Here is a 25,325-nt window from a genome sequence, read left to right as displayed (position 1 = left end):
ATCAAAGGCAGACATGTTGTCAGCTACAACAATGAACACCACGTCGATCTATGAATAATAAACAAGTTGTGGAACATATCCCGTTCCATCACAAAGACATCCACAAATACACTTTGACATCAAAATTCTAGAGTCACAATTTAAACTAATAAAATAGCAAATAAAAAGACTTTAAATAATTCATTGATAGATATACCGTTGAGGGAGCTGATGTCCACAGTCACCGCTACTTACTTGCCTGATGTTCACAAGTAACCGTTTGGCTGAATATATGAGGTGATGCATTGACATCGAAAAGATCTGAATTCTAGTGATAAAGGCATTGTTATTCGCGTAATCCTAACACATATTTAATGCACTATCCAGCCAATGGCATAGTTGTTGCGGATTAAAAGATTAAATCAATTCAAAATTCAATAACGGTGAGGAAAGCAAAAAGGTTACTTAGTTTCAGGCAAATGAATATCCAGAAGAACAAACACGTGAGACCTAAAATAAATTCCACAACATATATGTCCTGAAAAGGGAAGCTACTGACCACCAAGTCTTCAAGAATGCAGGATCAACTCAATTCGGCCTACATACAAAATTACAATGAAATGAATTGAAGTGCTAGAAGAAACTAAAAAGAGTACATCGAAAGCAGACCAGAGGAAGCTGAGCTAGCGGCCTAACAAGTAGAGATGGAAAGAGTGTCAAAGTGCTGTGTGGATTCAAGTTCATCAGAGGCACAAACGTCAATGGCATAAATGAGAAGCCTATTACAAGCAAGAAGTAACACACAAAGATATGATACAAATATCCAGGATGTTCTGAACATATATGAAACAAATATCACAGCTGACCCACTGGCACTCACATCCTCACGAGACATCCATACATGTTCATCCTCAGTGTATGCTTAAAAAATGCCAATATGTCCTACTAAAATTCAAAACCTGCATGACTAGATGCCATCTTCGCAGAATTCGGACGATATGTCCATTGTTTCAGTCAGTGGAGGTTTTCCTTCAATCCATATACCGATTAAGATATCTGAAATGGTTTTCATTGCTGTTATTGCGTCTGCCTCTGTTGAGCATGGCACCACCACATCCCTCTTAGGTGTGAGTATCGAGTCAACTTGGGGTTAAACTATTAGTCTAGAATTAAACACATGACATCAACATGTTGATTACAAGAAATATCATGGTGTGTGGCGTGAAAAAGAGTAATATTATATATAAATCCAAGGCTAGTAAGCATTCGAGTTTTCTCTGCCAATATACTATGTGAGTCGCCACCAAACGAGATACTGGCATCACAGGAGCGAAATTTTTTACCTGATTTATTGTAAGTCCACTACTTTCTTTCCGATTGTTATGTGATCTTTTTTCTAACATTTGCCCATCCTATATTGAAAACAAGGTATGAATTTAATGATTTACAAGAATAACAGCTACTAAATCTTCCTACAGATGTCAGATAAAACATCGACCTCCTTAAACAATACGTACGTGGGAGTAGCGTGACAAAACAATGTATCACTTAAAATGAGCAAACCATGGGCTGCCTTATTGTGTACCAGATGTTGCAGATCAAATTAAATATATTTATATGGTGCAAACATTAATTAAACTCATTACTGAGCATTTATATGAAGTTGATGCTCAATTTATATTAAATTATTTTTATTTACTTTAGCAACATTTGATTTGATAAGAAATAAGTTTCATTCATATTTTGAATATTTTGCGTTTTTATTATTCTTATCTATATTTAGTTTTAATCTTCAAATAATGTATTCGTATGAAATGTTCATGCAAAGTTCGACAAGCCACAATGACTAGCAGGGGACAACTAAACATTCAAAATCTTAAATCTTGTAAATCGACAATCACTAAGCGAGGATTATACACGAAATGTCTAAGGTTGAATATGCAAAGATTACTTGCTCAATTTACAACTATTCTTTGGAGAACCTGTATATGGTCTATAAAAAGATTTCTAAGTCCATACCTTCATATTATAGAACGCAGGGAAATGACAAAGTAGGTAAGAGGTTGATACAACATTATTCATACACCTTCACAAAAACTCATGTGCAGGCATTTATAATGTAAAAAAGGGTGATAGAGGTATATGCTGCTCAAATAAGAGTGCACAGCAAAGCATTCAAATTCAGTATGGCTGAGTTTAATAGGCTTGGGCATTTTCAGTTGACAGAAGATTCCTACGATACAGAAGTAAATACACGTACTGGAACCCGCTTTCATCAAACAATTTAATGGCAGCCACATACACCACGGAAGACCAATGTTAAGGTATCATATCGCTGTTAGCAAAGTTTTCTATCTCAAATACATTGGTTTGGCCCAGAACCTGGTATGTGGTGGAGAAGGCCTTATATTGGCCATAATTAATGTATTCAGTCAATTAATCGAGTGTTGTCAGATACACTACGTAGAATTCTGTGAGATCGAACACGTTGCTGAATCTCTGGTACTGAATAATCAATTACAATAGTTTTCTTGCTATAGGGAAGCTTCTTTTTATAATTCATTAATAACACTGATATGCTAGGAATATGACCATGTCTTCAAATAGTCTATATTAGCCCTGTAATGTGAAGCTATGAATGCTTGACCTCGACACTTTACATAACCCCTCAGCTTGCTAGATGGTCCATATGAACTGGATGCAAACGCCACCCATCCAGCACAAGATGGGCTAGAGCGTTTAAATGTGTATCTCTGTAGTATAGTGCATCCAAGTAGCTAGATTAGTACCTTGAGATGGAAAAACGATACAATCTTTCTTATTAGACCACTTAAAATGTATCATAAAACAGATACAAGTTACATTTCTTTGCATAAGTCCAAAAGTCAATCGAGCTAATAAGATATTGTACTGATTAAGGTGTTAATTTAGATTTCGTAATAAACTTATTTAAGAGCAAAAAATGCAAGAGTTATGTTTCAATATATAGCATGCAGAAACTAGCATGCAACAATTCTGAATAATTTCCTACGTACAAATTCATACATTCCGTTTAAACGGAAACCTAAAACCTATTTACATTTATAGATACTAGAGAAAAAATATGGCTAATAATTTCTGGCTCCTCTGATGAAGTTTGAGAGAGAGGGAGAGAAAGAGAGAGAGAGAGAGATGAGCATTATTAATCGGTCAACTTTACTGTTCTTTAAAATAACAGGCAAAAGTTTCACTCATAAGCTAAGAAATATTTAATGTTGAAATATTGATCACAAACAAAAAACACTATCAAGATAAGACATAAGAATTCAGCACAGTGTTATGTATAATAAATTTGTATTGTGCGCTCCATCTTTGTCAGTAATAAGAGTATATGTTTGGCCTAGAGGAGTTTTCGGATGTTTTATGGCCACATTTGTAAGTTATAAGAAGGTTTTAATTAAACATTGTGATCAATAAAATAAACAATTCCTTTCTTAATATCATTTTTTGGAATCATTTTTAGTTGTGTTCAAATATAACTGGACAGGATACATGTTTTTAAAGCGTATTCATTGGCCGTAGGAGATAAAGTGTCAGGAAGCTCTTACTATCCCAGTACATGAAAACATTAATGATATGACCGATCTAATATCTTGAAATAAATCACAAAAGCAAAACAGACATACTGTAAATCCGTAATACACACTTTACTTCAGACGTTCCATCTACTAGAATAAGCAAGATACACGTGTCTTTAGTAGCCTTAAACCCATTTCTTCTTTCCGCTTAATATTATTTTTCAAAGTTTTGTCCCTTGCATGAAATTAACTCTTTCCGGTGAAACATGTTTAATAATTTTATATAATCTCTTTCAATAAAAAATTAAAAGTTTTCTATCTTTCTAAAGGGTTATTTTGTCGCTTTGTAACGTCAGAATTGTTTCGCACCCGTTGTAACATAAAATAGCTGAAATTAATTATCTTGTTTGCCTTTTCATTGTTCGGATCAACGAAATTTCTAACTGTACTCCATGCACAAATTTAAGTGCTTTATTTCAAATTCAAACAAATATAACCGGCTAAACGAAATATTCTCTCACACATTTTATAAATATACCTCCTGTTCAGAACAAGGTAATCAATTTGAAAGCATAGTTCAACAGTCAAAACCCTCTGGTGATCATAATAACCTAGTATCCAATATTTGAAACGGTTCAGTGAAACTGATTCACTTCAACAAAAGAATTTGTCAATTATACCTTAAACCATATAATATTATAAAACATAGCAATTGTCAGGATTTCCTTTTCATTTAGAAATTCAATCAAAATTAGAAGATGTGGAGTGGAATCATAGGTAAATTGTGTTTTCGTCATTTTGTTAATTTGTGTACTTTTCTAAATAAAAATTGTCAATTGCTTATATTTCTGATATAACTAGTCTTAAGCATAGCATACTGTGAGTTTGCAGATTGGATGAAGCTTTTACACCGATAATCTACATTGAAATCCCATACCGCCTATGTCAATATGACGTCAACGTTGTTCCGTGCTCCAATTATAAATATCGTGACTGTCGTTAGCTACCATATGTTAAAAATAACTTTAAAATGATTTGTACCACTTGTGTATACGCCATGAAACTCTTTCAGCAAAAGTAACATTGTCAGGGTGGACTCTTCAATAAGGTTAGTATTCGGGCGCTGCAGTGATATTGTTCATTCAATACAGCTTTGATAGGATGGATAATTAAAGTTACATCTTTACATTCTGGAATTAAATACGTTGTATTTAAGTTTGTGTTTCAAGTATAAACAATATGATTTACCATATTTCCTTAGTGAACATGTCATCCCTGACAGCGTAATGGCGGCTTCACGTCTTTAGAGCGTTCAAATCATCAACTCCACTTCGCTAAAAATCTGTTAACACATGGACGTCAGCGAACAAGATAGAGATTTTTCGTACGCACATGAAAAGCGACCGCCTCGCTGGATTCGTTTAAGAAAGTATCTGGTTCGAAATGTAATGAACCTTGATTAAGTTTAGCTTTAAAGGCTGAAAACAATGTTTAGGAAAATATATTCAATATTATTCAGATATATTTTCATATACAAGGTTGTGCATATAACTGGATAATTTCAGATTTAAGATGTCTTCAACTACAGTACAGTTTACATATATGTATACGACTGCACAACCATAAGAAATCTCTGTAATTAGAAACGTCAATTGAATGAGCGAATCTAGATAACAAAGCACGGCAAATTCAGCAACGTCACCCAATAACGGAAAGTCCTTTATATGTGGGAGCAATGAGATAACCAGAAAAGGTGCAATACACTTGATCCTGAGTGCCATACATAACAAAACCAGACCTTTCTGCCTTTAGGTAAACAGAGTCACCGACTTGCAGATGGAGAATTACGGAGTTCCCGCCTGTTCCGTGGTGGCCTGGAGTGCTGTTGTACTGGTTTGGAACATTGCTCCGCATGGCTACTATCCTCCTGAAATGGTTAATGAAAATGTCTCCAAAGTCTAAAACTAACAAAACCTGTTCGTAAATGTGTGTAAAAAAAGCAAGGAATAGTACAGCTTTTAAAACTATTTATGGCACGGTTCGTAAAATTCTGAATCGTCTAAACATCTCATGTTATTGTTGTATGAGTCAAACTTGAATTTTAAACTTAAAATACAAACATGATTTTCGGAAGTTTTAAATGAAATTTTATTTTGAAAACTTTTTAATATAGCTTGACAAGTGTTCCTCTCGCCTTCTTCCTTGTCATATTCTACGTTACTGCAGTCATTATTGTTATCATGGTTTCTATTATTATTACTTTTATTATTATTATTATTATTATTATTATTATTATTATTATTATTTTAAGTAATAGTAATAACGATAGTAGTAGTATTAGTAGCATAAATAGTAGAGTTTATGCGGTAATGGTGGTTTGGAAAGGATTTTCAAACCTACTCAGAGTTACGATAAAGGAAAAGCCTAGCAATATGGTTTGTCTGTGATTGTGCATGCACATTGAATCCGTACAACCCTTGTACGGGTGCAGTGAAATTCCCGGTGCGTTGAATAAAGGCGTGCTGCAGATTTAGAAAGATTCGGTTAAATACAATCATCGTGTCCGAGGGTATTGTGAAACTTCTCGTCAGGCCAGCAGAAAATGCAATCACACCATTGCTTCCTAATATAAAAACAAAGAAATGTATACATAGATGAAGTATTCCAGATATCGAATGCTATTACTGAATCGATAGCACATATACCGTAAATTAAATTCTATTAGTAATCTAATAAAAACGCTCTCCTGCCATGAAATCGTTTGTCACATTGCCACAACATAAAAAGCACACTTTTACCCATAAAAGGTAAGTAGTGAAGGGGGACACCCTAGGGACTAGGGGAGTTCCATGTTAAAAAGGCAATATCCACTCTGGGAACTATGGAAAATTTAACATGGGAGAAAAAAATATCCAATCTGGGTCAAGGGAATTTAACATGGGAGAAAAAAATATCCATTCTAGGGACAAGGGGAATTGAAAATGAGAGAAAAAATATCCATTCTAGGGACAAGGGAAATTGAACATGGGAGAAAAAAATATCTATTCTAGGGACAAGGGGAAATTAACATGGGGTTTGTTTTTTTTTTGTTTTTTTTTTTAAAAAAAGAGGGTTGGCAATTGAAAGTCAATCTCTTTTCGAGACCTATGAGTGGCCCTGAAAAGTGCCTTTGGGTTTATGTTAATATGCCCTTAACATAAAGGGCATCTGCGGCATCTTCTTGTCCTCAAGCTACGTCTTACTCGAGGGCCATAAATCAGTGTCCTCTTGAGGCAACCTTGTCTCTCCACGTACACTCTTCGTATCCACAGACTGGTGTCTGACTTGTGGACAACTGTCCACTTGGATCGGACATACATTAGCATGTCCGTCCTAAACATCATTGAAGAAACAAGGGTGGATGATTCGACTGTGGTCCACATCTTGAGGCGCCGAGAACAGGTGAATCAATGCAGTGAACTGCGCTTATTTATAGGGGTAGGAAGGATTGAAATGGATTGAGTTCATTGACCAATCCAAACACGCGTTACAAAATTCAGTCAGTCCGCGTCCAATCCGAAGAGAACAGTCTGTGACGTCACGTGGTCTATATAGATTCGTTAGCACCTGTGTGCAGTCAATCGATGCGAGACAGTGATTCAACATGACGGAAACTCAGAAAACGATCCATTGGGGTGCACCAGCAGTGGAGACCGCCCAAGGGAACCCGGACTTACTTTCAGAAGAGGTAAATTGGGATTTTGTGGATTTTGTTACCTCGCAAGAATTTGTTCCGGAACCTTCGTCACCTTCATTACCGCAATTGGAGAATTTTAGACAGAGACAGAAAGAAGAATTGGAGAAATTTATACAACGACAAAAGGAAGCAGAACAAGCTTTTCTCCTACAGCAACAGCAGCAAGAAGAAGAGGTAAGAAAAAAACAAGAAGAAGAAGTAGCAGCAAAGAAACAAGAGGGTGAAAATCAAACGGTCACGGTACTGTTGGACATTTTAGCGGAGTTAAGAAGTCTGAAACAAATGTATCAGACTTCTTTATTACGACCGAAGAGAATAAGACCTTCCCGAGCTAAACACGTCAACCCTGTGACTAAGCCTACCGTACCACCCTTAGTGATTTCAACCAAATCATCATCATCAACAGTACGCAGTCCAGAAGCAGGCCTTGGCCGTGGCAAAGGCTTAAGACAGTTAAAGTTGATTGCTTAAGCTCACCCCTACACCAAAAACCAAAGGCCCTTTTCAGGGCCACCCACGTCTCTCGAAAAGAGATACACTTTCAATTTGCCAATAACTCAAAAAAAACAAAACAAACCATTTTACCCCTATAGTACGTGTCTGTGTATGAGTGCGTGAGTCTACGTTCTTATTTTAAACTCAAAACCCAAAGACACTTACCTTATATAATTAATTAATTCTTTTATCAATAGTTACAATGCAATTCACAACAGAGCACTTTAAAAAGTTCATACACTTCTTCTGTCTCATTGTTTACTCTCTCTGTTTTTTAAATTTCTTCACCGTCACAGTCTTTTCCTCTTCCTCCTCCTCACTTTCTTCCCTTCTTCTTTTCTTCTCCTGTTTCTTTTTCTTCACCTGGCTGCTTTCTTCCTCTGAAGAATCCCTCTCTTCTTCTGAAGAATCCCTCTTTTCTTCTGACTCCTCTTGATTCTTTTTTGGGCAATCTGGAGACCAATGTCCTTTTTCTATACAATAATAACAGGTATCTTGACTTTTGTCTTTTCTAGCCCCTGCTTTTTTTCTTTTTTGACGGTCTGGACACTCTGAAGACCAATGCCCTTTGTTTTGACAGATATAGCAAGTATCTTGACTTTTATCTCGAAAGGAAGGAGAGTAGTCCGTCAGCTGGTCTGAAGAGAATTTTCTAATGACCCCTCGCAAAGCTCTGAAGAAACGTTCGATTTGGCTAGTCTCTTCCATCGTTGTGCTCGGTTTGAGAGTGAAATGAATAGTGAAAGAACAAGACACATGCCCTTTATATACGCTGGTCTGCCATGACTGTAAATTAGTCCATGGTGTTTAAACTTTAGTCATTTGACGTTTTGCACTGAAGATGAAACGATCCAATTCATTTGAGAAGAAAGAAGAAGAAAGTAAGAGGCAGAAACGTGATCTATCGCCTCGTACCAGAGCTGAAGTCTTGGCACAAATTCATGCCAGTGATTTTGTAGAGGACATGAGTGAACCAGAATCCGAACCCTCTAAACCATGTTCAGCACCCTTAGTCAACCCTGAAAAGTACTATTCCATTCGAGAGACGGAAAAGCGCTCCTCTAGAAAATTTAGAACCACGGCTTACAAATACACGGTGAAGTTTAAAGATTTCAAGTCCGAAGTACCGTTATAGAAAGCAGAAGGGTTCATCACCGAGATGTGGGATTCTTTGCTCACCACACTCAAGCGACAATGTCAACCCAAAGACTTTAAGGATGGAAAATACATTCATGTCTATTATCACGATGACCATTTCGATACCATTACCAGTATCACCGGATTCTTGGGATACAAATATTACTGTGAGAAATGTGACCATGGTTATAATAATCGAGAGCAACACAAACATTGTGGATTGAAATGCTCAGGATGTTTGGCCTCTCCACCCTGTCTGAGCGAAGGACCAGTGCATTGTTCAACTTTCTGCACACGTTTGTCAGCCCTGCCTGTTACCAACAACATCTGAAGACGCAAGGTTCACAGCAGAAATGTGCTTGTCAACTGCTGAGATTGTGCCCTACGTGTGGACAAGGCATAAGTACCAATAATGCCAAGGCACACGTATGTTCAGGAAAGAAAAAATGTCACATTTGTCACCACATCGTGGACTTGGAACACCAATGCTACGTGCAAAAATACCAACCCCCACCAGAGAAAGAGGATGGACACAAGAAGAAAGGCAATTTCATCTTGTTCGATTTCGAATGCATGCAAGAGACTGGCATTCACATTCCTAATTTCTGGGTGGCTCATCGAGCGTGCGAGAAGTGCATTCAAGAACCTATCTTCAGTCATTGCCCTCACTGCAGCAAGATTCCTGGAGGACGTGAAAAAATCTTTCGGGGACCGAACACGCTAGCCGATTTCGCTCGATGGGTCTTAGACCCCATCGACAAGACGTGGAGTCAAGAGGACATCGAACGTTACGGAGATTGTCATCGTCATGCCACGGTGATGGCTCACAATTTCTCCGGATACGATGGACAGTTTCTTTTGAGATACTATACGGAACATGGCACCGAGCGTCCTAAAGTGACTTTGAACGGAGCCAAAATCATTTTCATGCAAGTGGGACAAGTACAGTTTAAAGATTCGATGAGTTACTTGGCCATGCCTTTGAGCCGAATGCCTAAAACGTTTGGAATGACAGAAATGGCTAAAGGTACTTTCCACACTTTTTCAATACGGAAGCCAATCAACACGCCGTTCTACCCCATTTACCTGAGGCTCACTATTACGACCCCGACAACATGCGTACCGAACAACTAGAAGCTTTCTACGCTTGGTACCAGGCTCACGCCTCGGACCCTTAAAACTTTCAGGAAGAAATGTTAAAGTATTGTCGTTCCGACGTGGACATTTTACGACGTTGCTGTGGAAAATTTCGAGAACTGTTCATGGAACCCGGAGGGGTCGATCCTTTGAAAGAAGCTTGCACCATTGCCAAAGCGTGTTCCTTAGTGTATCGACAACGATTCATGCCTGAAAACACCGTAGCTGTCATCAGTCCTCAAACGACCAACTATGTCAAACGTCAATACTCGGTCAAAGCCCTACGCTGGTTACATTACTTGTGCGACAAGGAAGACAAATGGATTCAGCATGCCCGCAACGGAGGGGGCGAAAAGACCATCGGAATGTATTCGGTCGATGGCTGGGACTTAGAAAACCCCAAGATCGTGTACGAGTTTAACAGTTGCTTATTTCACGGACGTCTGTTACCCTGATCGTGACACTAACAATCAGTTTTTACAACGAACCATGGAAGACTTGTACCAGGACAATTGTCAGCGACGCCTAAAGTTAGAACAGGAAGGATACCAAGTGGTGGAAACGTGGGAACACGAGTACGATTACCGTTTGAAAACCGATCCCGAGTTTAAACGCCTCGTGGAAAGTTACCAGTTCATGGACCCCCTGAACCCGAGGGATAGTTTGTACGGAGAAAGGACCAATGCCACCTGTTTGCTGTACCAAGCCGACGAAGAGAAAGGAGAAGAAATCAAATACCTGGACGTGTGTTCGCTGTATCCCTACGTATGCAAATATTGTCGCTTTCCTGTAGGGCACCCGCAAATGTTCACGGAACACATCGACCTGAAAAACATTCGACAATACGAAGGCTTGATCAAGTGTAAAGTTTTGCCTCCCACGAACCTATACCATCCCGTGTTACCTCACCATTGTCAAGGCAAACTGATGTTTCCATTGTGTCGTATTTGTGCCGAAACGTGCAACCAAGATCAGCCTTGTCAGCACACCGAGGAAGAACGGGCCTTGACGGGAACCTGAGTTAGCGTAGAATTGTTCAAAGCTCTGGACATGGGATACCAACTGTTAGAAGTGTACGAAATTTGTCACTTTCCCAAGACACAACAATACCACAAGGGTGACCCCACGCAGAAAGGCATTTTCGCCGACTACGTGGATGCCTTTTTGAAACTAAAGCAAGAAGCCAGCGGCTATACTTCCTGGTGCCACACTCCCGAAGACCAAAACACATTCAAAGAGAAATAATATGAACAAGAAGGCATCTCTTTAGACCACATCGAGAAAAACGAAGGCAGGCGATCGTTTGCCAAAGTGATGTTAAATTTCTTGTGGGGTAAAATGGCACAACGACCGTGTTTACCCAAGACGGAATATTTGACAGAACCTTCCCGCTACTTCCAGACGATTCACGACAAAACCAAATACATGAAACACGTGGACGTCGTTCGCGAGGATTTGATCTTGGTCAATTACGAAGAAGATCTGGACTTTGTACAAGACGACCCTTTTGGAAATGTCATCATTGCGGCTTACGTGACAGCCCATGCTCGCTTAAAATTGTACGAAGCTTTAGAACTGTTAGGGGAACGCGTCCTGTACTTTGACACGGACAGTTGCATTTACATCCATCACCCGAGTCAACAGCACCCTGACATCGAAGGAGACCGTTTAGGAGCCTGGACAGACGAGCATCCCGACGGCAAGATTCTAAGTTTTGTCAGTGGCGGTCCAAAAAATGACGGCTACGAATACCGGGACCCACAAGGAGAAGTGCAAACGAAGTGCAAAGTGAAAGGATTGACTCTGAATTATCGTACCAGTCGAGTGGTCAACTTTGGGGTATTGAAAGAAGCCTTGCAGTCTGGAAAAGATCAACACTTTAAAGTGACCACCTATCAACCCAACAAGATTGTACGTTTACCCACTCATCACATCGTCAGTCGACCCTTGGAAAAAGTCTATCAAATCGTGTACCAGAAGCGAGTGCGACTACCCAACCACTTTAATTTGCCGTATGGACACGTTGGTATAAAACATTGGTTGTAAGAGGATAGCCACCCACCAGAAGTTTGACCTCGCCACAGCAAGAATCGAGTGAGAAACCCGATGAACACTCCAAGTTCAAACCCTACCCTTTTTCAGTCTTCTTACATGACTATTGTGATTGTGCCCGTCGATTGGACACGTTTCAGAAATGGCCTACGGATAGGGAAGGATTACCTTCTTCGCATGTTTTAGTTAGAACAGGATTTGTCTACTTGGGACCTGAGTCAGGATTGGGATATGAAGTACAGTGTTTCGCTTGTGGCCTGAAGTTACGAATGGATCTATGTATCTATAAAGATTCAGCTATTTTGGAACATACTCGATGGTCTCCGCACTGCCCTTACCTTTCTATGGCCTTTCCACCCATGACATTACGGTACAATGATGACGGTACCTTAGAGACGGTACCTTCCAAAACAAGACATAAAAAACATAAAAAAAGGAACGATGTACAAACTTGAGACTGCATTGCGACTAGTATAAAAAGGGGCTATTGTCAAGATCGATAGTTCATTGGGACTACCAAGACCGAGCGAACAAGATGAATACTTTCAGAGAAACACAAAACAAGTTTAGACAGGCACAATTCAAGTGTGGGGCTTCGGAAGTGGAATGCGATTGTGAGCCTTGCGATGGGTACGATGCTGTACGTTGTGACCTTAGTGATGCCGTAAAGCATCGTGGGAACTTTGTTCTCACTACCCCTATGATGGAATGTGATGCTGTGCGTGACGAACCTGAGGAATGCGAAAGCGATGCCGCTCGTCCTCTTGGACATTTTACTGGGTTTCGTTTTAAAGGTGGATGTTCACCTTCACGTCTACCCCCCCTACGGATGTCATCCAGCTCTGAGCAAGCTCCTGTCCATGTCACCCAACCCTCATCGAAACGATCCTGTGAAAGACGAATATTCCTTTCCTGTGCGTTTGTCGGAATACTGCGACTTTGAAAATCGTCTTCAATCGTTCAAAGGAAAATGGCCTAAGTATCTGGGAGGACCGACCCCCGAAGAATTAGCCAGAGCCGGATATTTCTACTTGGGCGAAGGAGATAAAGTCAAGTGCTTCAGTTGCGGTGTGTCACTTCACCACTGGGAACCGGAAGATTCGGCCTACGTAGAACATGCTCGATGGTCACCGAATTGTCATTACTTACCCTTAGTGGGACCGAGACATTGAAGTAACTTACCATAATCTGTTCATGGATACTTTACAAGAGAACATTCGTGCCTTGCCTGTGGAGTTGAGAGAACGCATTTACCGAGAGCTGATCAAAATACAAGTCAAACGTAAAGAACTGCTGCATCCGTTACGTCACCAGATCTTTAACCACTGGTACCTGAATGGTATAAGAGAACTGATTCGTCAGAAATTTTTTCAGTGGTCAGACCTTGTTCAATACTTCCAGGCCCCCGATGATCCACGTGTTGATCATTTTGGTTACTTCGAGATTCACCTAGTACAACACATTGAGGAAGACAAGGTAAAGGATTACGGACATATTTTACGTGGAATCTAGTTAGCGGAAGAGGAAACTTCTAAACGAAGTCTGACGTTTCGGTTACAGAATGCAACATTTAAATTCCCTACTGGAGAACGAAGATCTCTGGCTAGAAAGTACGTGTATTGTTTCCGAAACACAGAGACTATAAAAATAGGCTGCCATGCCACGACCTTTATCGCATGTAATCCAACAGATTCCGTGGAAGGAACTCAATGACCATATTCAAACCGTGGATCATTACCGTCGATTATTACAATAACTGTATCCATTCAATTTGGGACGACGCATAGTGTGTGTCTTAGTGACTTGTTTCTGGGATTTCGTTTATCAGCCGATTCCTTGTGGACTCTTTACGAACAGTATTTACCACCCATTCAACATGAAAGTGGTCCCGTTAAATGTTCACGAGAGACTCCTTTTGCTCAAAGCCTTATGTTTTCATCTGGATACTTCTCGACCTCTGCGGGAAAAAAAGATTCGTCAACTTTTAGCTACCCAAGACGTGTATGACGATGTGTGTGTAGCTTGTGACTTACACCGCCATTGGACAGATGTCCGTGCCTGGAAAAAAGGGGGTTTTGAGGCTTGGACCTAAGAAGTGGCCCAGTATGCACGAGAGTTGTGATCCTTCCTTTCAACGTCCAAAGAAAAAAGTTACTTTTAAACCTGTGTCATTGACGGTGCCAGAAGAACCCGTCACCCAAGACAGGACTGTCGTGGACAGGCCTGAAAGACCCTTTCGGGAGGACACTTATGTGACCTTACCCCCTACTATAGAACTCGTCAGAACTTTACCCAAAACATGTTGTACAGACACTTGTTTCTATTCCACGTTGATGGTTATCATGTGCCTTTTATCGTTGTACTTAAGCCTTTGGCTTTTATGTATTTTTGTCTTTCGTATTCATGTTTAAAACATTCAATAAACGTGTTCTGAAAAAAGTATATAAACTCTCGTCTTGTCTGTTTTCGTGTCACAAGGGACATTCCTGACACTATGGCTACTTCTGCTGTCTCTGCTCCCTCTTCCTCCACTGTCAAAGTCATCGACGAACACTTAGATCGTGCCAATTGGGAGGCTTTGTATCTTCGCCATCCCTTTAACATGCTCATTGTTGGACCTAGCGGTTCAGGCAAAACCGAATTCGTCAAACGTTTGATCGAACATAAACATCATTTGATCGATCGACCACCTCAGCGGATCGTGTGGTGCTACAAAGAGTGGCAATCGGCGTATAGCCTCTTGCGAGAAAGTCAAGGCGATTCCATCGTGTTTGTGGAAGGCATTCCTAAAAAAGACGACGGCATCGTCTCTGACTCCCGTCAAACCCATTTGGTCATTATCGACGACATGTTAGGAGAAGACGAAGAAGAAATTAAACTGTGGTTCACGCGCAAAGGGCATCACCGTAATGCCAGTGTCGTTTACATCACCCATAATTTGTTTCAACAAAGTAAAGCTCATCACACCATCAGTCTCAATGCGCATTACGTGGTCTTGTTTAAAAGCCCTCGAGATAAATCGCAAGTGCAAGTCTTAGCCAAACAGTTAGGAACGCCTTGGCTGACTCAGGCGTACGACGATGCCACTCAAACTCCACACGCCTATTTACTCGTCGATTTGAAACCTACCACCCCCGATGATTTGCGATTTCGTACCCACTTGTTTCACCACTGGTGCCAAGACGGAGGGCCTGTCCTCTACACGTCTCCGTCTTCGACTTAACTTCACTCCACAAAAAAATCTATAAAAACCTCACACACTTTTCGTCTGTCTCACACACATTTTGAACATGACGTCCCTTCAGTCGCATCTTTCGTCAAATTGATTCGTGCCTTGTATGGCATTAGTCGAGAAAAAAAAATCCACAAATACGAGCTCGTGTCTTAGACGCTAGTCTCAAAGAAGTCTTACGATGGTTCACGGTGACGGCACGTCAATTACTCCAAGGAATCATTCAGATTCCTCATCAAACCAAACGCTTTTTTGATCGAAACAAAGTCGCTTTCACCCTACTGGCCGATCCCCGCATCGACACTCAAACCAAAAAACAAATCATTTTGAAACCTGGAGGGAGCGGTACTCTAGGAGGGGTCATCATTCGCTCTCTCTTAAGATGGGATCATAATGCCCCCAAACTTCTCCCCAAGAAAAAAGTCAAACGAAGCTCCAAGAAGAAGAAAAAGACCAGGCCCCCAAGGAGAACTTCTCCAGTGGCGGGACCCTCCTCTTACCAGACACCACACCGGAAAAAGAAAAGAAGCCCCCAGAAAAAGAAACAGAGAAAAAGTCCCCAGGAAAAGAAAAGTCCACAGAAGAAAACTAGTCGCAAGAGAGGCACTTCGGTCAGGTCGCAACCTTACACTCGCAAACCACGACCTGCCACGGCGGTGACTGCGTCTCCGGCAGCCTCACGTTCATCCACTTCTCCGTTGATGACACCAAGAACTGAAGAGTACTTGGAGACGTTGATCACACGAAGAACGTCTCCGTTGATGACCCCAAGAACTTCCCCAGTGGCAGGACCCTCCAATTTAGTGGCAGTGGCTGCTGCTCACAAAGTACCTTCTCCCAAAATCAAAGTCCAAGAAAGATCGGGCATGTTACAAAGTTTACTGGATTTGTCCAAGGAAAAACTGGCTCGATTTAGTCCGTTGCGTACCCCTGCACGACGTGTCATGCCTGTCCTCAAACTGATACGACGTAAAGACAATCAATGGCGACGCGTTCCAGTATAAAAAGGGCCTGTGACCAAGTCGGGGGTATCAGTGTTTTTTGGTGCTGAAGACTCAAAATGTCACCCTCCAGAAAACATCCCTCTTCTAAACATCCCCAAGGAAAGAAAAGAAAAGGACTCCCTCCTCGTTTTGTCAAACATGGGGACATGTTATCTGTCCTGTCCAAAGCTTCTCCACCCCTACGAAAAAAGCTCATTCAATCGGCCTCCAGAGGTCGTCGATACCGTGTGCGAATGCTGTTTGAACGTCTTGAAAGGCACGATCCCTTTGTCCAAACACCAGAAACAATGCTTAGGCAAACATCGTCACGTTCTTCGCCAAATGGTTCAAAAGAAAATTCCCATTCGTCAAAAGAAGATGTTCGTCCAACGTGGAGGTATTTTACCCCTCTTGTTAGGCCCCTTACTGAAAGGAGTCTTGGGAACCATGTTGGGAGGACTGGTGGGAGCAAGATAAAAAGGCCCTCTGAAGTCCCAAGATCTCAGAATCGACCCCTGACAACCCCATGGAAGGACGAAAACTAGCTTTAGTGCCTTACAAACAATGGATGGAATACCATCGTTGGCAAGAACAACGCACCCCGCATTTACCTCCCAATCCCCATTTGAGCAAGATGTCCCAGTTACAACACGAATTGCAGTCCTTGATGGATCGCCAAGATTTGTCCGAAACAGAAAAATCGCAAAAGTACGGTCAACTCTTGCAACGACTGCAACTCTTTCAACAGAAATCTTTAGACGAAACTGCTCTACCCACTCTGAGAGATTTTAAGACCTTGATGAAAAATCCAGCACCATCACCAGTACCAGTACCACCACTACCAGTGACCAAGACAGAAAAAGGAGAAGAAGAAGAGGAAGGGTTTCAAACTCCACCAGAAAAAGTACGCAAGTTAACAACACCACCTACCTCCAGAATTGGATGGATTAAAAAGATGATGGCCACCCCTTCTTCATCACAAGAGAAAAAGAAAGCGAAGACAGAAGTGAAGACAGAAGTGAAACAAGAACCGATATCCCCTGTTCGCACATCCTCCTCCTCGACACCTATTGCTGGTCGCACACGCAAAGCCTTGCAATCCAAGAAAATACCGCAAGAGAAAAAGAGTAGCATCCTCCAAGAGTGGATGTCTTATTAACACACAAACACAAAAAAATGGAAAAAGTGTTAGCCAGCATTTACTACGATCCCTCCCATCCTGCAGGTTACGCAGGAGTTCAAAAATTGTATCGTGCTGCCAAAATGCGACTGAAAAGTCTCCGTTTACCTCAAGTGTAACGATGGTTACAAGAACAAGCTACCTACACTTTACATAAACCCATTCGACGCAAGTTTTCCAGAAGTCGCCCCCGAGTGGAAGGCATCGATCATCAATGGCAAGCCGATTTAGCTGATGTCTCTCATTTGGCCAGCTACAATCGTGGCTACAAATATTTGTTTTGTGTCATCGACGTCTTTTCCAAATTTGCCTGGGTCGTGCCCTTGACTTCCAAATCGAGCAGCGAGTTAGTGCGAGCAACGAGTGTTGAAACAAAGCGGTCGTCACCCTGTTCGATGGCAAACGGACAAAGGCACCGAATATCTGAACCAAGCTTTCCAAAAAGAATTAAAGAAACGTGACATTCATTTTTTTACCACCGAAAATCCCGAAACCAAAGCCAGCATCGTGGAACGTTTTCAACGCACTTTGAAAGAACGCATGTGGAAATATTTTACGCATCACCACACTCTGAAGTACATCGACATCTTACCGCACCTGGTGCAAGCGTACAACCAATCTTACCATCGAAGCATCGGACGTGCCCCGCAAGAAGTGACTCCCGACAACGAAGTGTTGGTGTTTGAGCGCCTGTTTGGTACGTCCCCGACGAGGGCTGTCCCCAAGAAAAGTGGAGTGTTGGCCGTAGGAGATTGGGTGCGCATTGACAAAACCAAACGCACTTTCGACAAAGGTTACTTACCTAACTGGACGACCGAATTGTTTCGTGTCACTGGACGAGTGCATGGTCGTCATCCTGCCGTCTATAAATTGGAAGACATGAACGGAGAAGTGCTCAAAGGAACGTTTTATTTGCCCGAGTTACAACGTGTGACCAAAAAAGAAGACGACGTGTACGACATCGAAAGCATTCTCGAACGCAGAACCCGTAAAGTGGGCAAACGACGTGTCAAAGAAGTCAAAGTACGTTGGAAAGGATATCCACCCAGTTTTGATTCTTGGATCGACGCTGCGCAAGTCATCGACTATAAAAAGAAGCGACCATCATGCCCTTTCACACAGACGCAGCTATGTCGACCACTCCTTCACCCAGTTGTTCTGTGCAAGATTTGCGAAAACAACCCTTGTGGGTGTGGTGCGGAGAACGTGTGCCTAAAACGCAAATCGTCTTTTTCTGCCAAATCTTCGTGGTGTATTGTGTCATCCGGGCAGCCATCGCCAGTTTGAGTTTGCAACAAGGAGACAAACAATTGTGGACCATTTTATTGAGCAGTTGCATCGGTTATCTGCTTCCCAATCCCTCCCTGAAATTCTCCTCGAACGGGAACCACGGGAACCTTGTGTCCAGTGCCAGTGCCTCTCACCACTCCAATAACAACCACAACCAGAACCCCATTTTGAGCGGAGACACGCCTCTGACGTCCAGTAACCACTCGGACAGCCACAGAACTCTGGAATTATGAGTCATCAAAACCAATTTTACTTAACCTTACCCAGTGACAGTTCCATGGAGGTGTTTCCCCACAAGACGTTGTGCTGTTACACGGCCAAATTACCTCAGGCCATCCCATTAGATCACGAAGCCAATTGGGAAGTGGATTTGGTAGAAATCATTTACCCGACCCAAGTCCTCAATGTCCTTCCCAATCAAAACTTTTTTGATGTGGAAGTTTATGACGAGCAAATGCAACAGTACTTGGATACCCATGGCAAATATGACAAGAAAACCCCTGGCACAAAAAATCAAAAGTACACCACCTATCACTTGTTCGTTCCCCCAGGCTATTATTTTAGTGGTCAACATTTGGTGAGCACCATAGCCTCCAGGTTTAATGTCGTGTTTCTGAAAGCTTTGGAAAGTGTCAAAAAAAGTGTCACTATGGAATACCACAAAGCAGCTCGTCGCTTCTTGATGAAATTTGACGGGAGTAAAATCGTGTCCATTTTATTTTGTCCTGAATTGTTTGACATGTTCGGCGGAGACATGGACATGAGAAGGGCCATGATCAAGAAAAACGAATTGCCAGTCGTTTACGACAACGAGTCTTTTAGCACGTTATTTCGTGCCCCGGTAGAACTGAACCAAGAACTGAATTTGATGTTTGTGTACTCCGATGTGGTGGGGTACAACATGGTGGGACACACCTCCGTACCGTTACTGCATGTCATTCCTTTCAAAGTGGATTCTGCCACGGTCGCTGACGAGGAAGGTGGAAACACTTATCACGTCCACCGCGAATTTGTAAATCCTCACTATTTGCCTGTCAGTAAGTCTTGTTTGGACACGGTCAACATTGCTATAAAAGGAGATCTAGGACAAAATATTCCATTCACCAAAGGAAAAGTCACGGTGAAACTCCATTTCCGAAAACGGTTCTCTCACGATTCGTAAGCCATGTATCCAGTGTACCGAGGGGTTGCTCGACAGCGAGGACACGGTTTAGGAGATATGTTAAATCGGCCTTTCGTTCGGTGGCCCCGGTGTTGAAACCGATGGTGACACGCGGATTGCACTACTTGAAAGATGCGGCATTGACACAAGGCAAAGAATTTCTCCAAAATGTCATCATCGACAAACAAAACCCCAAAGAAGCTTTCTTGAGGGCAGGCAAAAATGTCTTGCTGCAAACGGGCAAAGACCTTTTGAGCCGACGAGAAACACCTATAAATGCCCTGCACGCTACCGAGTCAGGCATTCAGCAAGGACAAGGCAGAAAGAGACGACGAAGAAAACACCCTTTCACCAGACTTCACACGTCTAAAGCTAGAAAGACAAAGAAAAGAAGAACCGTTCGAGACTTAGACGTTTTCAATTATTGAGAAAGAGCAAAACGATGTACCGAGAGTCTTGCGCTTGTTCCAAATCGGAACTGGATCTGTTTGCCATGCCCCCACCATCATGACCATGCAAGAATCCCAGTGGGTGGAATTTCACCCCGTCTCCTCTTTGACAGCCTCCGCTCCCATCGAGTTTGAAATCAAAGGACAGCCCGAAGATTACATCGATCTGAATAGCAGTTACTTGTACCTGAAAGTCAAAGTTGTCGATGAGGATAATTCGCCCCTAGATGGCGATGAGGTAATAGCTCCCGTCAACAATTTCATGCATTCCTTGTTCAGTGGAGTGGACTTGTACTTGAATAACAAACTAGTCAGTAGCAGCATGAATACTTACCCTTATTGTGCCTACCTGGAAAATCTCTTGACGTACGGAATAGACGCCAAGAACACTCATCTCAATGCCTGTGTGGTATGGGAAGCTGACGATGCAGGCCAGTTTGAAGAATTCGAAATTAATACAACCAAAGAACACAATGCGGGATTTGTAGAACGAAGAGACAGAATCAAAAGTGGAGATAGCTTAGAACTGATGGATCGTTTGCATTTGGACATGTGGTTACAAGAAAAGTATTTGCTGAACGGAGTGAATCTCCGCCTGAGTCTGAATCGTAGTAGTGCCGCTTTCCATTTGATAGGTACTAGTGCTTGCAACACTGTCATCGAGGAAGCCAGGCTCTACGTACGACGCGTGGAAGTGTTACCTAAAGTGGCTAACGACATCAGTCAGACGTTGAGCAGAACGACCGCCAAGTATCCCATACGACGCGTGGAAGTGAAAACCTTCACCATTCCTACAGGGCTGCGTTCCATGATCGAAGATCATCTGTTCCAAGGACAGTTACCAAAACGTTTGATCCTTGGTATCGTCGAGAATGCAGCCTTCAACGGAGCTTTGGCTAAAAATCCTTTTCACTTAAAAACACTTTGACGTGTCCAAGATCGAAGTCAGTCGCGATGGCAAGACCTTGTGTACCCGACCTTTCGAACCTAACTTTGACAAGAAGAATTACTTGAGGTCGTACTTGTCCCTGTACGAAGCCACCGGTCAGTTAGGAACCAACACCAGTCACGGCATTACGTACGAGGATTATGCAGGAGGCTACGCTTTGTGGGCTTTCGATTTCACTCCAGACCAAGGCAGCGACGAGGGACATTTCCACCCTATAAAATCTGGCCAGATTGGTGTGGAAATTCAGTTTACTACAAATCTAACAGAGACGGTGAACGTCCTCCTGTATGCCGAATTCGATAATACCATAGAAATCAACAGTTTGAGAGAAGTCATTCTAGACTATTAGAAGCCATGGAAGACTGTTATCCCTCTTTACCTAGCGGAGAAACTTTGGAGATGGAATGTGAGGAGACCGTGGAAGGAGAATCCCAAGACAAAGACGACGAAGTTATGATGAAGTCAAGATGGCCAGAACAAGAAGCGCATTTAGTCTCCTGTTTTGCCAAACACTTGGTCGAAAAAATGACGGAATTGATCAAGAAAGATTGCTATGGATGTCAAAACGATCATCCCAGTCAAATTCAACACGATAAATGCCTGATGCTGAGTCAAGAAGAAAAATTGGACGAGTATCTGGACGAAGCTTGGAGTCTCATCTCGGACGATGTCGTGTTGCATCAGTGGTATAAAGACTTGAGTGAACATTCTTGTCCACCATTAACCACTCAAGAGATCCATCGTATCGAAGCTCTCCTGAATCAGAGTGAGGAGACGAAACGAAGAAACGGTTATTTGTCAGACATTTTCAAGCAAAAAGTCAGGATCGAATTGATGACATATTATTACCTGTGAAGAAGAAAACACACAAATCAATGGATACCTGGGAACTTTATTATCTTTTGAACCACAGCTCGTACACGGCTTCTTGGAATCCTGTCGTCTGTGCTAAAGATGAACTCCCTCATCGCAAACCTCAAGACCATCTAGCTTATGTCATCAACACGGACGACAGTCATATCCCAGGAACCCACTGGGTAGCCGTCTACTTTCCTCAAGAAGGATGTGTGGAATATTTTGATTCGTACGGATTGACCCCTTTGGAAGACGATATCATCGACTTTATGAGAAGAAATGCTCAGACCACCGGATTCAATAATGTGAAATTACAAGGCACAGATTCCTTGGTGTGTGGACAGTACTGTGTGTATTTTCTGCATCATCGCAGCCTGGGCTATTCCTTAGCACATTTAGTGACTCATTTTGATCCTCGTTCTTCTTCAAGAAACGATGTGAAAGTAGATCGATGGTTTTGTGACCATTATGCTTATCTTTTGTCTCAAGCTAGGAAACGTAGTGTCCATCAATGGCCTAATGACTTCCAACAATGGAAATCACAATTTTATTCACAAAGTAGAGTGTGAATTGAAAAAATGTTTGAGATTTGAAGAAAAAAAATGTTTGATGTTATATTGTTGGATTATTGTTAAAAATGTTAGAGTTGTCGGTTAGTGTTAAGTGATTTTGAATAAAAAAATGTTGTGTTTTGAAAAAAATGCCTTTGTCTTTTGTTTGGCTATAAGAATGTTGATTCATGCTCTTTAACTTCTCTCTATCCCTCTCATGACATTCATTGAACGTTGCGGCTCGAAAACCGTGGAGGGATGTTTTCCTTCACGTCCGCGCTTTGACTTTAAGAACCGGGGCAGTTTCCAGTCAAACCATCCATTGTCGACTCATCCTCCTACGAAGATGTGCTCCAAACTAGCTAAGCTAAACGAAGCCTACATGAATTTGCATAGGGTCAGACACAGTCTGATACCGAAAGCTGAAGAGATAGAGAATGTGAGAATTTTAAAAGTCACTGAAGACCTGATAGAAGAGCTCTTCAGAGCAGAAGTGAACAGGGAGAAAGAAGAATGGACAGAGAAGTACAGACTTCAGAGACAGCTGCAACAGCAACAACAACAGCAGCAGCAGCAGCAGGAACCTGAACCTGACAGAGTCTTTGTCGAATGTCGTATCGACACCAAAGAGTTCTTCTTCTCTTTCCGAAGAAGCAGACCTATCGTCAGAAAGTCTATCCTCAAAGGATGTCGCATTCTTAGAAAGTAAAAGATTGCCATAGCAAAAAAAAAAAAAAAAAAAAACCAGCCCTTTTCAGGGCTACCCAATACTCTAGAAAAGAAATAACAATCCATTTGCCAATGTGTGTTTGTAGAGTAGTGTGAATATAAACACTGACTCTTTTTTATAGTGTGAGTGTATGTGTTTGTGTATATGATTGTTTGTTTGTAAGTGCTCACGTACGTTTGTGTGGATAGTAGATTAAGATCATGTTTTTTGGGTGTTTGACGTGTGGGGAGAGTAGATTTGGGGTTTGATTGCTTTGCGTATGTGGATAGTATGTTGAAGTGATTAATGAAAATTTTTAAATTAGCAATAGGCAGTATAAAAAGTGAGTGAGTGTTTCTTTTAGGTCCGCGCGTTGTTTGGTCATGATCTAGGTAAGATCAATTTTGTTTTAGGGGGATGTTTTCCATCACGTCCGCGCTTTCAATATAAATTGAAACTCACTGGGCAGTCTAGCTACCCTGTTCATTCGTTAACAAGACAATGAATACCAGAATAAGCAAACTTCTTGAACTCCAGATACATCTGGAATATGTCAGGCGCCTGTTAAATGAACTGGCCGCGGAGGCCATAGTAGAAGAGGAAAGAATAAAGAAGGAAGAGGAGGAGAGAAGGCAGAGAGAAGAGGAGGAAAAGAAAATACGAGAGAGGATGGCTTACAAGATACCAGAGACAGAGGATTGAGGTGCTGAAGCCAATCATCCTCCCTCTGCGCTTTCAAGAAAAAAAGTAAAAGGAGACTGGGGAAGAAGATGTGTGTGTGGTGCCAGGCCTGGAAGGTGCTATCATTAACCAGGTGTCACTGGAGTTCAAACACAAACAGCCCTTTTCAGGGCTACCCAATACTCTAGAAAAGAAATAACAATCGATTTGCCATTGTGTGTATGTAGAGTAGTGTGAATATAAACACTGACTCTTTTTTTAATTGCGAGTGTATGTATTAGTGTTTGCAAGTGATCAAGTAGGTTTGTGTGAATGGTAGATTATGGGGTTTTGTAAGCGCTCACGTACGTTTGTGTAGATAGTAGATTATGAATTTAGTTTTAATGATTTGCGTGGGTAAATAGTAGATTTGGGGTTTGTTTATTGCTGGTTCACGTATGTGGATAGTAGATCATATGAAATGAGAAAAGTAGGGGATGTTTTCCTTCACATCCGCGCGTTGTTTGGTCATGATCTAGGTAATATCAATTTTATGTCTTGGGGGATGTTTTCCATCACGTCCGCGCTTTCACTATAAGAACCCACATAATTCGTCGTTCAAACCATTCTACAAAGAACAAAAAAAGAAGATGGAAGTGTCCCAACTGTTCAATGATTTAAGGCATGTTTATTTTTGGATGGTGGATGGTGAATATGGAGTTGAAAGGATTGAAAGAGATTGGAGGTTAAGAACCAGTGTGCACTACGTGAACGAACTAAAATTAGCCAGGGAGATGATAGAAGGATTAATTGAAGAGACTGAGAGGTCTAATGAATCCCCCTTATGTCAGAGTGGGAACATTAAAAGAGGCCCTGGAGAAGGTAGAAGAAGTAAGAAGGTTTTTGGAAGAGATAGAAAAAAGGTCAGAGTGGCCCTTTGTCAAAAGGAGTGTTGAAAGATTGAAAAAAGGGGAAGAAAAGATGAGAAAGGTGATAGATGAAGAAGTGGAGAAAATAAAGGACAGGTGGGCAAAAGATAGAAAAGAAGAAGAAAATAGAAAGAAAAAGGAAGAACTAGAGAAACTGAACGCTAACTGGATAAAAATCCAAAAGAAGTTCCGAGCCATGGGTCACCCGGACTGGATACCGGAAACAGAAAAGAAGAAGAAGAAAGGAATGATGGAAAGAATAAGAGGATGGATAAAGAAGTTG

The 25,325-nt window shown here is 41.6% G+C and overlaps 1 protein-coding gene across 2 annotated transcripts in view; it reads right to left on the bottom strand.

Moving 5' to 3' along the window:
* Nucleotides 1-3,212: 3,212 nt before the first annotated feature.
* LOC149800301 (uncharacterized) overlaps nucleotides 3,213-25,325 on the bottom strand; it is a 31,743-nt gene continuing 9,630 nt past the window's right edge. Inside the window, exons 6-7 of one of the 2 annotated variants that reach the window (XR_016420954.1) lie at nucleotides 5,937-6,159; nucleotides 5,324-5,463 (exon numbers count right to left, since the gene is read on the bottom strand). Coding sequence is in view for 1 of the 2 variants with exons in the window: in XM_089957214.1 (XP_089813340.1) it covers nucleotides 5,235-5,463 (229 nt within the window). In the remaining variant the exon portion in view is untranslated. Of the gene's footprint in view, nucleotides 5,464-5,936; nucleotides 6,160-25,325 lie in introns of both variants that reach the window. The other variant, XM_089957214.1, reaches the window with a different exon arrangement.

Source organism: Sinohyriopsis cumingii, chromosome 5 (genome assembly GCF_028554795.1).
Source record: "Sinohyriopsis cumingii isolate HCF-2022 chromosome 5, ASM2855479v2, whole genome shotgun sequence".
NCBI classification, from domain to species: Eukaryota; Metazoa; Mollusca; class Bivalvia; order Unionida; family Unionidae; genus Sinohyriopsis; species Sinohyriopsis cumingii.
This window is presented reverse-complemented; position numbering and strand designations above follow the sequence as displayed.